Genomic DNA, 17727 nt, shown 5'->3' on the forward strand with positions numbered 1-17727 from the left:
GCGGATCCCTCGCACTGTGGGAATCGATGTAAGCGAAGCTTCCTGTGCCGCTTGTTTTGATTGACGATAATTAGCGGTGATGTTGACGGCGATTGTTTAATTTCTTCAACGTTTAGTCTCACACGAGAGTGGTGAGTTGATGTGAAACGTTACCTTACGTGTACCGCTGCTGTTTGTCTGCGTAGTACACAGAACACACAGGTGTTTGCCTGAGGTGTTGTGCGTCATACTTCATAACTTCTGGGAGGTTGAGCACATTCGTTGCCTCACATGGCATAATGGCAGAAGTATTAAACTTCAATTTAATTGTGGGGTTGTACGGCCCCAAAATACAATGATCTTATGAGGCATGCTGTAATGGAAGGCTCCAGATTAATTTTGACACCGGGGTGTTCCGAAACGCGTACCTAAATCTATATAAGTGCACGAGCGTTTATTATTTCGCCCCCGTCGAAATCGGGGGTTATTCCAGAGAAATGCTAACTGTCTTGGAGGCCACGAAATTGATGCGGCGCTGACACACCTCCCCATTAAACCTGATATGTTGTGTGCATGTATATATTGCTGCCATATCCTGTTTCCATATTTTTTTATTTTCGTGATTTATGACATGCACTTTAAAAAACTGTTGACCGTTCGGGTTATCTTCCTCCCTGATAATATACGTCATCTATCATGCGTCCTTCTTCTCCTAAGGGTACACTAAAGGAAAAAGTTCCGGCAGAAGCCACCTCACGATGAACGTCGACGTTAATGCGATGAGCATAAATTAAAGCAATGCAGCGACTCGCCGTATTGCCACAAGGGAAACGTGTCATGTATGACTGGTATATTGCATCCGGGCTCCCCTCGCGCGCTTCTATCTGAACACAATTCTCCATCTAGAGACGCGCGCGCGAAGTCTGCGCGAAGTCTCCCTGCTTTTGTATGACCTCTGAGATTGGACAGGTCACGCGCCGGTGCGCATGAGCTGTGTACTGCAGGCAGGATCCTTTCTCGTGCTCACCTCTGGACACTAAATCCCCTCCATAGACGTGTTCACCGACCAGGCGGCGTTGACGCGTGGAGGGGCTTTACTGGACACGCTGCGCCAAATAGCGGCACGTGTGGTAAGTCCGTTGAAAGCTTCCTCCTGTGGCGTGGCCTCCGAGATGCGTGGCGCGCCGGTGTGTGCCATCGCTGAGAAATGCGTTGGCACACACCGGCAGTAATACCTACCAGGCGTCGTAGATATATCTGACGCGACGGAACTCCTACAGCATCGCGCGTACGCGCCCATTCACATGTTCAAAGGTGAGCAGACGCGCGCTAGGCGAGCGCGCTTATGGATCGAGTGACCTCTCGGGGCCGTAGGCGATCATGCAATGAAATGCAAATGACATGGCGGGGAACGTGCGCTTTTTCGTTCCTTCCCCCCCCCCCCCCCCATTTCTTCCCTCGTCGCCGACCACGGTGTAAGAATATGTACCATACTTGCACCGTGTCGCCGACTCTTCTGTGGCCGACCCCTCCTCCTCCTTCTCGTGCTGTCCTTCCCTTCTCCGAAGATCCCCTACTGCCTCATAAAACTAGAGTTACTGTACAGGATCCTATATAGTAAGGAAGAGGAGGAGGAAGAGGAAACAACCTTATTAAATATACAGTAACTACACAAGCTGGCAAAATTGAGTCATCTCGCGGGAACGCCAGAAAATATCAGTCATGATGACTGCTTGATATACGTATATAAAACAGATTTTCACTATAACTCAGCAGATAACACTTTCCTTTTGAAACCAGTTGAAAAAATCCACAATGGCATTCTCCCCAGCGTACCCCTAAATGGCGCCTTGAACTGAAGTGCAGCGGTAGAGCAGCGATTACTACTGTCATGATGGCGCCGCGAGGGCCGCTGCGCATGCGCATATAGATTCACAAGACGTTTCAAGTTTGGCGGAGTGCGCCAGCACTCCATTAATATTCTCGTCTGCAGCAGAATTAGCATTGATAAGTTCAATGCCGTGACGTGTGCAGGATAGATTTTGGGGAACATTGAATATTAATTTGTAGGCTCAAATATTTGTTGCAGATTTGTGTTGCTCTCATTACTAACACGCGCAGTAAGCCCCATTTGCCTGTAGTATAGTCGCAATCTTCACACAATAAGCCAATAAGTCACAATAAGCCGCTCTCAGTCAACCACTACTGCGACTCCTTTGGAGTTTTCGGTGCGCTGCATTTTAGTGTCGAATGGCTCGCGCCGCTTTGTGCAGTCAAACCAGGACGCACCCTTTCTTGTTAAAAGAGCAACTTACATTTTTCTTTCCTTAGTGCGACAGCAACTATAAGGACGCTAGAGGCGCGCGGCCGCCGTGCTGTCCTGGTATCGACGGCGCATGCATGACCCGTGCGTGGAAGCTTAGAAGGTCTCTAGGGGTGCGCAATGCGTTTGGATGCGAAAACGACGACGCCAAGCGGATGTGCTGTCCACTCTTGGCCCAGCCAGCTCTGACGGAGCCAGGACATCTTCTGCTGCTGGTACGAGCGCTGTGTTCACAAACATTAGCGTTCCCGAGCAGGCTGTGTGCATTACACATCGATAGCCGACAGTGGCCATCGATCACATGGTTCCTTTGCGATTTGTGTGGGGTTTTCTTTCACTCTCCATGCTCGCGTCCTCACTGTACATAAGTTGCAGAGTTGAAAGCAAATAATTTTTCTCGTGCACTGAAACTAGGACAGCCCCATAGAAAGTGCGCAGGGGTCTTTTTGCACCCGCAAACTTCACCTTCTTGACTTCAGGCCATTCCGATGAGTAAGGAGTAGGCATTAGTGAGTGCTGCTCCAAGCCATCGGTGACGAATTAAGTTAATTTCCCGTCGTGGTAAGCCGTGCGGAAGGCGGAGGTTTAGGTGGGGATCCATGCATGGAATAGACTCTGGTTCGTAAAGTCTACCGAATTCCATTTGGCCTCTAAGCTCGCGCTGCACATTTCGCGCTGCATACGCTATCGACATCGGGATAACAGCGCAATAGAGATCAGTTCAGCATTAGGCAGAAAATATTTTGTCGCTAATCAGAAATATCGGCGACGAGGCCATCGACCAACTTACGGCCTACCTCAACAAGCTCTGGCAAGAAGGAAGAGTTCCGGCGGAGTGGAAACACGCCATCGTCGTAATGATTCAGAAGCCAGGGAAGAAACTGCAAATAGGAAATCTCCGGCCGATATCCCTAACGTCGTGCCTAGGCAAGCTGTACGAGAAAGTGATCACGAAGAGAATCCAGTCGCACTTGGAAAACGAGCGATGGTACCCGGATAGCATGTACGGTTTCAGAGCGAACCTCTCAACGCAAGACGTGCTACTCCAACTCAAGGAGGAAGTGCTCGAGACGATGCCGAAAACGGGCGAAAACGTCGTCATGGCCCTCGACATAAAGGGGGCCTTCGACAACGTGAGCCACGCGGCCATCATGGAGGGCATCAACAACACCAACTGTGGGAAGAGAGTGCACGATTACGTCAGGGACTTCCTGAGCAACAGAACGGCAACGGTGGGGCTGGGCGATCTGAGAAGCAACGTCTTACCCACGCCGTGCAAGGGCACACCCCAAGGATCCGTCATATCGCCCGTCCTCTTCAACGTGGCAATGATTGGCCTGGCAAGAAAACTTATGGAGATCCGAGGAATCCAGCACGCGATATACGCCGACGACGTCACGATCTGGGTCACCCAAGGATCCCTCGGAGAGAAGCAAGAAAAACTGCAGGAAGCGGCGACCTGCGTGGAGAACTACACCAGAGAAAGGGGACTGCGATGCTCCACGGAGAAGTCGGAGCTCCTCAGGGTCGGCAAGCACCCAACGCAAGCGACACTGGAGGTGACCCTTGAGGGACACAACATCCCGGAGAAGAACATGATTAGGATCCTGGGCATGTGGCTACAAGGCAGCCGGAAGTGCAGCCACACCATTAGCCTGCTGAGCAAGGCGGCGGAACAGGTGGGCCGCATGATCAATAGGGTATCCCAAAAGAGATACGGAATGAAAGAAGACGACACTCTCAAGCTAGTCAACAGCCTAATTGTCAGCCGAGTCACGTACTCCCTGCCGTACCACGTGACGACCAAGGCAGAAAGAGAGCAAGCAGACACCATCCTCATAAAGGCGTACAAGACGGCTCTGCGTCTACCGAGAAACACGGCGAACGAGAAGTTGCTCCAGCTGGGCATCAGCAACACCTTCAGAGAGCTCGCCGAGGCTCTGCTGGGTACGCAAACCGCGAGACTGAGAGGCACCCCTACGGGACGAGCGCTCCTGAGGAGGTTGGGTCGGGATACGACCGGACTGACAGACAGATACGCGGACGTACCGGACCACCTCAGGAAAACCATTAATGTGGGACCACTGCCGAGAAATATGGATCCCAACCTACACGAAAACAGGCGAAAAGCTAGGGCCGAATACGTTGAGAGAACGCTAGCCCAGCTAGACAATACAGTATACACGGACGCCGCCGTATATCTACACGGAAGAGAACGCGTGGCCGCGACGGTAGTGGTTAACAAGGAAGGAAACCCGATCACGTATGCCACGGCAAAGGTCGCTGGCACAGCGGAGGCCGAGGAGATTGCCGTAGCGCTGGCGGCAGCGGAAGGTTATAGAACAGGCCGATCTCTCAACATACTGACGGACTCAAAAGAGGTGTGCAGGAACTATACGAGAGGCAGAATCAGCAAAACTGCCCTCAGAATACTCAGCGGAGCCACCTCCGCCGAGAAGGAAAAGCCCAGGCACAAACTGATCTGGATCCCGGGTCACGTAGGCATAGGGGGGAACGAAAGGGCAGACAGCCTAGCTCGAGGTGCAGCGTTCCGAGCTGGGCGGTCGGATGCCCCGGAGACCCACCTACAGGCTTGCGAGGGGGGATACGCAGAGACCCTGAACTTACATAGGGGAACTAGAATTAGATATCCGCCACCACACAGAGACCTCACAAAGGAGGAAGCGACCAGCTGGCGCAGACTACAAACAAACTCCTTCCCCAACTTACACGTGCTCAATAAGATGTTTCCGACACAATACAGGGCCACCTGCCCTTGGTGCGGTGCCAAACCTACACTCTACCTCATCACCTGGGAGTGCGAACGCAACAAAGCATTCCACAAACACGAACACCCGAGTACGGAGCAATGGGAGAGTCGGCTCACCAGCAGCGAGCTCACGGCCCAAAGGGCCCTAGTGCAGCACGCGAGCGATGCAGCACGACTCAGTGGAGCCTTGGAATAGGGGCCCACCCTTGCTGAAGAGGAGTCTCCAGTCGCCAGCGCCAAGAAGATGAAGACGACGGAGACCTCGTAACCGCGAAACTCTTGAAAAACTCAGAAGTTGTCACTCACTCACTCACTTGTCGTAAATAAGAGAGGATAAGGAATGAGAATAAGGACAGGTGACAAGGAACAGAAATTAAAACGACACAGTGTTAAAGAGGAATTAACAATAGCAAGGTCACCGGTGCGAAATTGTATGGAATAGAATTTTCAAAGGTTGTGAAAACGTGCAGAGGAATGTAGCTGTTGTTGCCCTCGAAATTCGTGGCACATACACCGTCGTGTGTACGTGCTATAGTCGAGAACCGAGTGCTTCACACACACACACACACACACACACACACACACAGACACACACACACACACGCACACACACACACACACACACACACACACACATACACACTATGTGGTGGTGAATGATCGACTTTGGTGTTGTGAGACACGTAAAAATTTTTAGTACAACTAAATTTACGTGCCCTACACGCGTAAAAAAGTAAACGCACATAAACGAAATACCGTTCTAGGCTTTAAAAAATTCGGTTTCTTTAATAGGTTTCATTCAGACAGGTTATATTATTTCCGTCTGAAGGCTCGATAATACTTAGCTTTTTTTTTTCTCGCTTACAATTACCAACTTAGCTTTGATAGTCTCTTTCGATAACAAATTCTGCCCGTGGAGCCCGATCCTTGTCTAATTCCGTTTAATAGGAATGAGTAATAGTTTTTGACATCAGCAGTATCACAATTAATGGAATACCACGGCTGGATTAATTAATTTGATTTGTAATCGTTTTATTTCATATTTCCATTCGCATTTTTTCTTAACATAACAGCACCCATTTTTTTGGCCCATCCCCCCACTTCGGGTTTATGGCATTTGCTGAAGGGATCGTCATCATCATCTTCATCATAACCATCATCACCACCATCACCTCGCGCAAACGTTCCCTCGCACCCAGATTTTGGGAAGGCGACAGAGTGACCGTCTCGATTGCCATCATGTCGTCCTCCTCGGAAGACCCGGAGCCGACGAAGCCCCGACGTTCCGCGACGAGTCGTCTTGTCGCCTGGCTTCCTGTCGCCATGGTGGTGGCGCTGTTCGTGTGGGCCTACTACGTCTACGTCTTCATCTTCTGCGGCTCCCTTGTCAAGGACGACGTGCAGCGGCTCGTGTTCGGCGGCGTGTTCCACCTGCTCCTGCTGCTGTGCGTCTGGTCGTTCGTGCAGACGACCGTGACCAGCGTGGCGCCCATACCGCGCTACTTCTCGCTCAGCGAGAGCGACCAGCGGCTGATGGAGCAATGCGCCGACGACGACGCGCGCTGCCAGTTCCTCGAGATCCTGGCCGACAACCGGGGCGTGCTGACGCGAGGCTCCAACGGAGTGGTGCGCTTCTGCGACACCTGCAAGCAGGTCAAGCCCGATCGGGCGCATCACTGCTCCCAGTGCAAGAGGTGAACGGCTTTATAGGTGTGCTTGTGTTGAGGTGGTTCACAGGAAGAGGGCGGTTTGCGACGATCAGCAGGGATGTAGCGAGAAATGTGTCGGGCCGGAGCACCCGTTCTGGCAACAGGACTTGTTTGCCGGGACGAAGGCGAGTCCCTTTGTTGAAACGTTGGCTATAGGTTCAGGCATGCTTTACTCGAGCTCTGTTAATTGCGTTTTTCTAATGCGTAATGTTAGCATTCAATGAAACACGATAGCACTACATTTGCCATTATACGCCACGATTCAATGACTGCTGCAGCAAGAACAACAACAATGACGACGACAAGAAAACATGTGCGACCGTAGGCGTAAACATAAGATTGCGACTTGATTAAAATGTGATAGGAGTGCATATTTCATTGCGCACCCCTGTATACATGATGATTGACACTACTGCGCTGGCAACATAGCTCACAAGTTATGTTAAAGACATTCTGGCAGAACCCACATACGATGATTCTCTAGGTTATGCGAGATCTATAAATCAGTGGCGTGTACAGTTTAGAAAGGGTGGCACATCCTTGGGTGAATGTTCCCAGGTGCATACCAAAGATGGACCACCACTGTCCGTGGTTCAACAACTGCGTCTGCTTCAACACGTACAAGTTCTTCCTGCTCACGATATTCTACGTGGTGGCCCTGAGCGTGTTCGGGCTGCTGAGCGCGACGCACCACGTGGCGGGCTTGTGGTCCGACCGCGCCGCCTCTGACGTCACGCTTCACGCGACACTCCTGTACATGTTCGGCCTGGTGCTGTCGCTGTCGCTAGGTTCCTTCCTCTACTTCCACATCACCATGGTCTGCAGCAACGTCACCACTCTCGAGGACCTGCGACCGCACCAGTTCAAGGATCGCAGGTACACGCTATGCGGATGCGATAGTTGTTTATCAACCCTGTATTTGACGCGTGCTCACTGAAGGGAGACACATTAAGACTGAGCGCAAAGGAACACAAATACAAGCTGGCTTGCTTCAATATGTATATTAATTATACAATGTAGGACAGTAAAAGGGAAACGCAGTTGTCGGTGACAGGGTACTAAGCACTGGCGGCCTCAGTGGGACCTTGTGAACAACCCCCCCTGCCCCTTCCCCCTTCTGCCCGAATATTGCCGACATCTTTTCTGACATACACCGTGGGGTTGGTACATACGTTGTGCAGAAAATTTGTGTATTGACAAATTTAGGCGCGCAGCGAACAGCCACCTCCCGTTTTGCTGAGTTCCCACCCCCCTTTGTGCTAGCCTAGATCTGATATTGGTGCTAGATAGAACAATTATATGAATGGATGAATGAATTTATTTCTCCTGTTTACGACAGAAAGGAAGCAGAAGCTAAAAGCCATGTGGCCTGACAAAGGCAATCTGCTCCCACAACTCGGCACGCAGGCCGTACGCAGCACACAAATCATACAGACATACCGAAATCAACTGGAGTTTCGTGACCTGTGAGCTCGTGTCCCTGTTTGTGAGCTTTCATATATGCGTAGCCGTAATCATTGACTTCTGAATTAAAATGGTATGCGCGAGCGCCCACAACTGAAACGTTGGAACGACTGAAATGATGAGGGAACTTATCCTTCAAGGAAAATAAAGAAATGCAGTACAAATGTACGCCTGTGCACTCATCGCTCAAGCACGCGTCATACAGCAATGTGTCAGGCAACTGGAATTCATCGCATCATGCAGGCGAGGGAGGCTTGAATGCATGGCTGCTCCAGCTTTGTGGCACCAACCATGTACTCGACTTGAAGTTGGGACCTACCCCCTTGACATAATTAATGAGCGCGCTAAAAAAAACTTCCAAAGTACCAAGAAAAATTAGTGGGAAGAATGAGCAAAGAGTGTAAGGACAGCGGTAGTAGCAAATGCCATTGATGAAAGACGGCCTCGTTAATGGCCATTTTACCCCGTACACTGGCTACGTTCTCGCATTTGAAACGTATTGTTCTTTACACGTTACCTGTTTAAAATTGACACACTTTGCCACTCGACCAGCGTGCCAAAGTGTGCGTGTGTGCGTGACGATCTTCTTATGTGGCTACGTAAATTGCAAGGGCTTCTTGGTGTGCGTCGCTTTATCTGTGTGCACAGTTACGTACCAATAGCGTTGCGCGTTCCAAAATCATGAAATCCACATATTGGGTCATATACACTTAGCGTCTACAGCATTTTGAAAACACTATTGTTCCGGGAAGTTCTCCTTGATACACCATAATCAAACCATGGCGCAGAAGACGAACGGCAAAAGAACTGAGGTGAAACAGCGCGAAAAAGACGAGGACACAAGGAAACAAATACCACAGACAAGTGCTTGTCTGTGGTATTTGTTTCCTTGTGTCCTCGTATTTTTCGCGCTGTTTCACCTCAGTTCTAAGTATGAACCAAGTAGCCCTCATCAAGATTTTACTAAGGCAAAAGAAAGTGACCGGACACGCGCTTGACATCGCGTAACCAGTTTCCTTCTTCGTCTTCTATGCGCTATACTATACAAGTGACCCCATGGAACACCATTCGGAGAAGCGTGCCGCTATACAGGGACTCTTTCGACGTGGGCTGCTGCAACAACATCGCCGAGGTGTTCGGCCGCCGCAAGGCCCTCTGGCTGCTCCCGGTCTTCACAGCGCTCGGCGACGGAACCCGGTTCCCGACACGACTGCATCCGGATCGGAACGTGTACGGCCCTCCTGCGTCGGTGGCGGTCGAGACGCGCAGGCCTTCCGTACCGGTCCCTCCCGCGACCGCGGTAACCGGGACTGCCGCGCACTCACGGATGCCCCCGGTCGTGGGTCCTCCCTCGTGCCGCTATCCGGTTCCATCCAGCGAGTCGGTGGCCCTGACGCTGTCGACGCCACTGCAGTCGCCGCGTCGGGGAGCTGGCCGTGGGGGCCACGCCCGTTTGCCTCCGATGGCCATCACCATTGTGTCGAGCAGCGAGACACCGGCGTCCCTGCTTCACTCGGCGCACAAGAAGGACGCGACGTCGTCGGTGGCACCACCGACGTCGTTGACGTCGGTGGATGTGCGGTGACTTGGATAGCGGGCGCGTGCATGTCGTCGCCGGAGCCTTGTGGCTTCGGTTGCGTCAAGCGAACATGCGCGCGATGCGCGGATATGTACCCGCCGCGCTGCGAGACCTTACCGAGGAACAAGAAATCCAGCAAAGAATCAGTGCATGTATTGATATTGCGTAGGTATACACTAACGTACCGCTTCTGCACACTGCGGAACATCCGTAAAATTGTGTCGAAGAAATGCACAGACGTGATTTTACCTTTACACTTCGCTTAACTTCGTCACTTGTATGACCATTCAATTCATCCATATGCAGTTCATCCATAAGACCGTTGTGAGATGATGAACGTTAAGGGTGTTAATTATGGAAGAAATTTGATTCAGCTTAAGGAAATTCTTTCATACGGAGTTTACACGGGCAAAAGATGTGCAGAACACGAAATCCTTGTGATTGAATGAGACCATAAAGGAGTGAGGTGCTCATTGCCACATCATCACAAGTCTTCTAGCACAGCTCGAGCTTCGGAGGCCCTCGTATAAATGCGACACTTCCAGTGCGGTAAGCATTTGTGATGCATGTTCCCAGCGTCACTCTGTGTCGTTCATACCGGGTGTTCCAGCGAACACTTTCAAAATTAAAAAAAAACTTTTCTTGTGGCAGATAGCACCATTATAGCTCATGAGCTAGTCTACTCAAAGATATCTCTGGTTAACTTCCCTGTCTTTCCTTTGCCTTTCTCTCTCTCTGCTCAAAGAGGAGGACATTATGTTAACAAAACATTGAAATGCATAATCGACTAAAAAATTTGTTTTAGCCTAATTACCCTATGGCGCATATTGCAATTTACAAATTCTAGCTGGGAAGTTCGCAAGGCGGATCCACTTGGAACGAATTCTCAGGATGACAGCAGTTTCGAGATATTAATTCCTGAATTCTCGGATGAAACGCATTGGCCTTTAAGTTATTTTTGTGCTTCAATGAACAAAAAATTTCGTTAAAATGGAACGGCTGTGCATTTTTACCGCAAGTTTCACGGCGCATATCTCTTAAATGGTGTCATCGACACAATTATCTTCACCCGCTAGAATATTTAAATTGGGATATGTACGATCAGGTAACTAGTTAAAACATAATTAGTGGATCTTTAATTAGTCTTATGCATTTAAATTATTTTTCAAGTAATGTCCGCCTCTTCGAATAGACCAGCTCACGAGTAGAATTGTGCTGTCTGCCACAGGCAATTAAAAAAATTGAGTGTTTGCTGAAATACCCTGTATAATTGCTTTTTGGTGATTCATAATTAAATAAAATGACAATAAAAATAAAATGAACAAATCATCCAGACCCCACGCACTGTGGGAATCGATGTAAGCGAAGCTTTCTGCGCTGTTTGAGTTTATTGGCGGTATCTAGCGGTGATGTTGACTGCCTACGACAGTCGTGATGCGATGTTAAATGTTAGCACCATTTGAGTTTGTCTACGTACACAGAGCACTCAGCGAGACGTGTTTGTTCGAAGTGATGACGGGCGCCATTGTTTCTACCTTGCGACAAAGTTAGCAGTGTCATTCCCTCAAACGGGCGAATCGAATCGTGGCTCAAGTCTTGATTAGCTGGAAAGCCGCTTTGTTTCGTGCAATTGGCATTGCACGAAATATTGCGACTCTTTCTCTTTTTATACTGTTGTACTAGATATCGGTGCTGCTGCTTCGCACTGTATTATGTGGAACTACAGAAAAGCCCATGAGTCTCTTCGCTGGCAAATAAGAGTTGGTTTATGATGTTTCGGGAGAGGTTTTTTGTTGTGTACATTTGGTGCAGTCATCCCCAGCGCTCACCTGAACCTACAAGATCAAGTACTGACACACAAATGTTATAAATGGGCCCTTCTGCGTTTTCTAGCTGCCACTAAATGTGCGGCCCGCATGTTGGCCATAATAGGAATATCGTGAACATCATTATCTTAGCCTATGGTGTGAAACTTGAATTTTAGTAAAATTGTGAACAAGCCAGGGACTTCCGAATAAGTGATTAGAAGAGAAAGCACAGGAAACGTTTTAAGAGATATAAAGGTACTAACGCGGTTCCAGAATGAAAGCAATGCAGATTTGAATTAAGCTGAATTTAAAGAGGGAAACGTGGGAGTGGGAAATCATGTTGTAAAGAGCAGGCAATCGGCCGCTTGTGCAGACTCTAGAGTAATAAGCGTATTAAGGCAATACTGAATTGAACAAATAAGAATACGGCGTTGACGGTCGCATATGGTTGGAGTAGGTGATAAGGAAATTTCCTGTGTTTAGGTTGAGTTAAGTTAATGGAGAAAAAAGGTAATCAGATATCACTAAGAAATAGCCCAGACAAAAAATATAACAAGAGCAAGAAGGTTCCTGTCGTGCCTGCACAAGTTTGGTCGTGTTCTATGAAATACCTGTTTCCAGCGCAGGGCTTACAACAAGAACTGTCTTTGTGGACTACTTTCGCCGCTTCTTTTTCAGCGGGGAGGGCTGTCCTTAGCCTTTATTACACTACAATGATCGTCATATTCTATTCATAGAAAGAATGATTTAAGAAAAAAAATGAACAATTTTCACAGAAACGTTTTGCAGGAAATATGGGCATTTGTGTGTTTGTGAGCGTGTGTGCGTGCGTGTAGTCTTCACATGGTGTTTCGCGTTGCCAAAAGCACACATTCGGTTGGCACACACAAGACGGATATGACCACTCAAATTCTTTGCAGGGACCTTGACCACGCAGGAATTTCATGGTTCAGTTAGCTAAATATTGCCACTTAAGTACCTTAAAATCTTAGAGAGTGTGGTTGCACCTGCCCGAAATTTACGGAAGACTTTGCGAACGCTGTACGCAACACTTCAGAAGACTTCGAAAGACTTCACGCCATCTGGCGCTATTCATTCTTATATCCGATCATTTTCAAACGCTTCACTGTGCCCGAAGCATGTTCATCTACACTTCGCCGGCTCTCTTGACGCCAGCGTATGGTGTACTGGAATGCCGCCGTCCGGCTGTGTGTTATGACCAAGTCCCCCCCCCTGGTCCCTACCGTCTGGTCATAAGACCGCTTCGGAACGGCAAGCCAGGTTGCATGCATTGCTGGTTTTTCTTAGTTATGATTCGCAATCGATGCCGGCGTCCGGCTTTTGTGGGCTCTGACGCAGGCTGCCTTGTTGGCAGTTCTGCAGCTGATATTCGATACCGCCAACGCTACTGCACCTTGCTCCCACCACGCGAAAACCGTTGTGGAAGGCCCCGTAACAACTTCACTGTAGAATGTTACTTGGTGGGTCAGGAAAGACTGCATTCGCATGATTTCACGGAGTTATTCGTTACCTAACATGTTCTTTTGCGGTTTTACATGTTCGTGAACGTGTTGGTCGAGTTTCTGGGTGGGGAAGAGGGAGTACCACTTTTTCCCCAATTATAAAGGGACATATACGATGCCATTGAGAACTGGTTCCGCGATTTCAGAGTGCTGTCAGAAATGTTCAGGTGTTTCATTTTTCTTTGAACAAAGCGATGAACTAGTGTTCCTACTAGCAGCAGGTGATACTCAGATTGCAGACCCGGAGAAAGCGTGAAATATTTCCCCCATTTTTAAGCGACACATAGTTCGCCGTGAAGAATGTCCGTTTTTCAAACGAACTGCTAGAAATTGTGAACACAAATGGCGTTGCATTATCTTTGCGGCGTTTAAGCAGGGTCTCCGAGACTAAAAGCCATATACTGTTACAGAAGATGCTTTCATCTTCTTGGACTCTGCTTTATCAGACGATTTGAACAAGACCGAGTAACACGAAAGTCGCAGAGGCCACCAGGACGACTGTGCTAGTCAACAGAGCAGAAACCACTACTTCAAATTGCGGTTTTTGCGACTGGCTATTCACTTGACATGGAAAAATCCCAATAGCTCAGGAGTGTGCATGATTGAGCCACTTATCGACCATTTCAAGTCTTCTACTCAAAATGACGGCTCTGACTTTTAAAGGCAATTGTAAATGTGGGATGCTTTCAGCCACGATCGGATACCGGCGCCACCGAGAGGGGTTTTAGACACCACGGTACTGATGCGGAGGTTCAGAAGGTCTCTGGAGAGGTGCGCAATGCTTTTAGCTACAGAAACAACACAGCGAAGCTCGACCATGCTTCACTCAGTCAGCTATGCCAGGGAAGTGTTCTGGCTTCCGCTGCTGGCATGACCGTTGTGCGCAACACACATTAGCGCTTTTTACTGAGCAGCTCAGTAGTTTGGGAGCCTACATACAATCGCTGCTTAAAACAGCGCTTGCATGTAGGCTCCCTCTGTGTGGTGGATACAATGTTTTGAGCGGAACAGAGCGTAAACGTCAAGCTAAACATATCAAACTTTTTCATATAGTGATGAAAAACGTCTAGGATGTGCCGTTGGTCTCATCTCGCGGACCCTCGACGTGCGACGCCCGTGATGCCTCTGGCAGCGTTCAACCTCGTGCCAGCGTTGTACAAAGCGTGGTATCCGTCAGGGCGCGGTTGCTGCAAACGGGCAACGCTTGTTCTAGCTGCGCTGGAGCTGGGTCGTGCCATGTCGCCACCGCCTATTAGAACTTATGGGAGACTTGGACCACCGTGCGATCGAGAACACCTGTCATGAAGATGACAGGAAGTTTATTTCTGTAGGGACGCAAGTCGCTTATTGCAGGGAGTTTGCCTGGCTCAGATCGAGCCCTGAATTTATGCCAGGCAAACTCCCTGAAATAAGCGCCTTGCGTGCCTATAGCCGCAGAAAAGTTTCTGTCATCGAAATAAAGTGAAAGGGTGAGTGCTTGCGTATTTATCCCTATCGGCGAGAACGGTGTTGTTGGCCATAGCATCCACCAATGTTATTTGGACAAACATCACTTAGATCCTTAGGCGAATGGCGCAGTGATGCACCGTGCGACTTCGAAGGCCGTTCACTTGACGAGCAGCGCAACAGCGCCTATCCTATCTTTCACGTCAGTCAGTGGGTAAGCAGTGACGAATGTTCATTAAACACTCATATTACACACGGTTAGCTTGTATGGAGACACCGATCATAATTCAACTAAGCGAGGAAATGCGACTGGCGAAGCGTCCCGCCGATAGCTTTTCCCAAAGCTTGAGAAAATAAATCGATGCAGGAATGTTTTTATCGACAACAGCGACACGCAAGTGCGGGATGATACGCTTTACGAAGGTCTTTCTTTCTTATTTTTCACCGCGGGACCGTAAACACAGGAATAGCTTTCCATGCTGGATCCGCGCTCTTCTGCATGTAGCACTATGGCCGCCGCCAGCTTCACTCGCTCCCGTAGGCGGCGTCTGGGACTGCCTCTCCAGAAATGTTATATAGCCTCCTTGAGTCGGACCATACAGAGATTGAGAGAGTGCCCATCTGGACTTGCCTCATTAAGGACGGCATGCTCTCGCGGAAAAAAATTGACATTAGCTTAATTATCTTTACGCACGTGATTTGGATGCGAAAGCATTAGAACTTGACTAAGTTGTCACGTTAAATGCAAACGCCACATTTATCGACCTTCTAATTTGTACGAACCTTAATCCACTATTATCCACCTTAATCCACTTCAATCAACCTTAATCCACGTTACTCTAATGTGTACCAACCTTGATAAACCTTAGTCCACCTTAATCGGCCTTAATCCTTCCTAGTCCACTTTATTCTTTTTATTCACCCCATTTCACTAATTAACGTTATTTAACCTTAATATTGACACGTGTACTTATCTTTATCGGGCGACCACGTTTCGCCGCTTAACAACTGTAATCGCACAGCGAGGGACGCGCCTGCATGTATCCGACGTTTCTGGAAAGTTATCGATGCTTCTACCCGGCTGTCTGTTGTCGCCGAATCTTGTGTTATCTGATTTCATCGCGTAACGCGAATGGTGTAGAACTTTGTGGAAGGCACGCGGGTCCAAACGATTAGTCTGGAACATTCGACGACTGCTCTATAAAAGCCGACGCGCTTGACCCACTGATCAGATTTACGACGATCGCCGACTGTGTTCGCCGCTCTCGTTGTGCTTTAAGTGTAGCCTGTTTTGTGGGCACAGGTTCGCCCAATAAAAGCTAGTTTTTGCCTTTCACAGTTTTGCTACTGTGTTCTTTGACGTCACGACCACGTGACATCTGGTGGAGGTGCTTTGCGTTCATGTACCGGACGCCCCCACAAAGCCGTGACCCAAGCCCTCACTCGGAAGACACCAACGTCGCCAAGAACCAGCGAGGTAGCCGCAGGCTGCAAGGACTACCCCCGGAGCACGGACATTTGCCTGAGACGACTAGGAAGATGGCCACCAAGTCCACCCCAATGGCAGCCCCAGCGTCACCCGTCGTGCTGCAGCAGCCCAGGGAGCCTCCGACGTTCCGCGGTTCAACTTTCGAGGACCCGGAAAGCTGGCTTGAGACGTACGAGAGAGTCGCTACCTTTAACAACTGGAACAGTGACGACAAACTGCGATATGTCTTCTTCGCTTTGGAAGACGCGGCCAGGACGTGGTTTGAGAACCGAGAAGCCACCTTAACGACCTGGGAACTTTTCCGAAGCGGCTTCCTGCAGACATTCGCAAGCGTCGTACGCCGAGAACGAGCCCAAGTGCTATTAGAAACCCGGGTGCAGCTACCTAATGAGACGACCGCGATCTACACGGAAGAAATGAGCCGTCTCTTCCGCCACGCCGACCCTGAAATGCCCGAGGAGAAGAAAGTCCGCCTGCTGATGCGTGGTGTGAAGGAGGAACTTTTTGCCGGAATGGTACGAAGCCCACCGAAGACCGTCGACGAGTTTCTTCGCGAGGCCATCAGCATCGAGAAGACACTCGAGATGCGAAACCGGCAATTCGACCGCCGCACAAACTCGACAAACTACGCCGGAGTTCAATCACTGGCCACCGACGACCTGCGCGAGACTATCCGAGCGGTCGTGCGGGAGGAGCTACAAAAGCTGCTCCCACCATCACAGCCTCAAGTGGCTTCGATTGCCGACGCCGTGCGTGAGGAGCTCGAACAACAACTTGGAGTAGCCCCTGTATCGCCCCAGCCTGAGCCGCAAGCGATGACCTACGCTGCCGTCGCACGCCGTCAAGGTCCCCCTCCGCGACCGCGCCAGGGCCCTGTCACGCCGCAGTTCCGTCGTCCGCCGCCGCCAGCGCCAGCACGACCACCCGTCGCCCAGCGCACCTACGCGAGGAAGACGGACATTTGGCGCGCTCCTGACCACCGCCCGCTCTGCTACCACTGCGGAGAAGCGGGGCACATCTACCGCCGATGCCCATACCGGGAGATGGGACTCCGAGGGTTCGCCGTTAACGCGCCGCGACCACAGATTGGCGAAAGACCTCGCGATATCGCCGACTACCTCGCCGCTACTCAGTGGAGCTCTCGACGACCGTCGCGTTCGCCATCACCAGGCCGCTACCTGTCGCCGCAGCGCCGACCATACACTGGCCCAGCCCGGGGCCGGTCAGCGAGCCCATATCCGGAAAACTAAAAGCAGCAACCGATGGAGGTGCGGTTGCTGTTCGTCGAACTGACGAAGATCCTCCGCCGCCGACGAAGATACCGACGAAACTACCTCGACGACATAACGACACGCCGCCGTCCCGACGAAATCAGTAAGCCAAGACTACACTTATGAAAGACGACTTGACGACGCGACGTTCCAACTTCAGTTCAACACGACGCAGCCGTGATCCGACGCCAAGACCTAACTGTAACGCAAGACAGAGAACCACCGACCTCGACGTGCTTCTCGACGGCCACGCAGTCACCGCCTTAGTAGACACAGGAGCCGATTACTCCGTCATGAGTGGACCCATCGCCGCCCAGTTGAGGAAAGTTAAGACTGCATGGGAAGGCCCTCAAATTCAGACCGCTG

General features: G+C 50.1%; 1 protein-coding gene across 1 annotated transcript; it reads left to right on the forward strand.

Annotated features, from left to right (window-relative positions):
* The first annotated feature begins 6182 nt into the window (after positions 1-6182).
* On the forward strand, positions 6183-9830 carry LOC126523309 (palmitoyltransferase ZDHHC15A-like). The gene is made up of 3 exons (XM_050171959.2): positions 6183-6766; positions 7340-7657; positions 9338-9830. The coding sequence occupies exons 1-3, from the start codon at positions 6183-6185 to the stop codon at positions 9828-9830; spliced, it is 1395 nt and encodes a 464-aa protein (XP_050027916.2).
* Positions 9831-17727: the final 7897 nt, after the last annotated feature.

Source organism: Dermacentor andersoni, chromosome 6, assembly GCF_023375885.2.
Source record: "Dermacentor andersoni chromosome 6, qqDerAnde1_hic_scaffold, whole genome shotgun sequence".
Taxonomy (NCBI): Eukaryota; Metazoa; Arthropoda; class Arachnida; order Ixodida; family Ixodidae; genus Dermacentor; species Dermacentor andersoni.

Coding starts and splice junctions, on each gene's coding strand:
- LOC126523309 (XM_050171959.2), top strand. CDS start 6,183: ATGGCATTTGCTGAAGGGATCGTCATCATCATCTTCATCATAACCATC. Junction 6,767..7,339: donor CACTGCTCCCAGTGCAAGAG/GTGAACGGCTTT, acceptor GAATGTTCCCAG/GTGCATACCAAAGATGGACC. Junction 7,658..9,337: donor CACCAGTTCAAGGATCGCAG/GTACACGCTATG, acceptor GCCGCTATACAG/GGACTCTTTCGACGTGGGCT.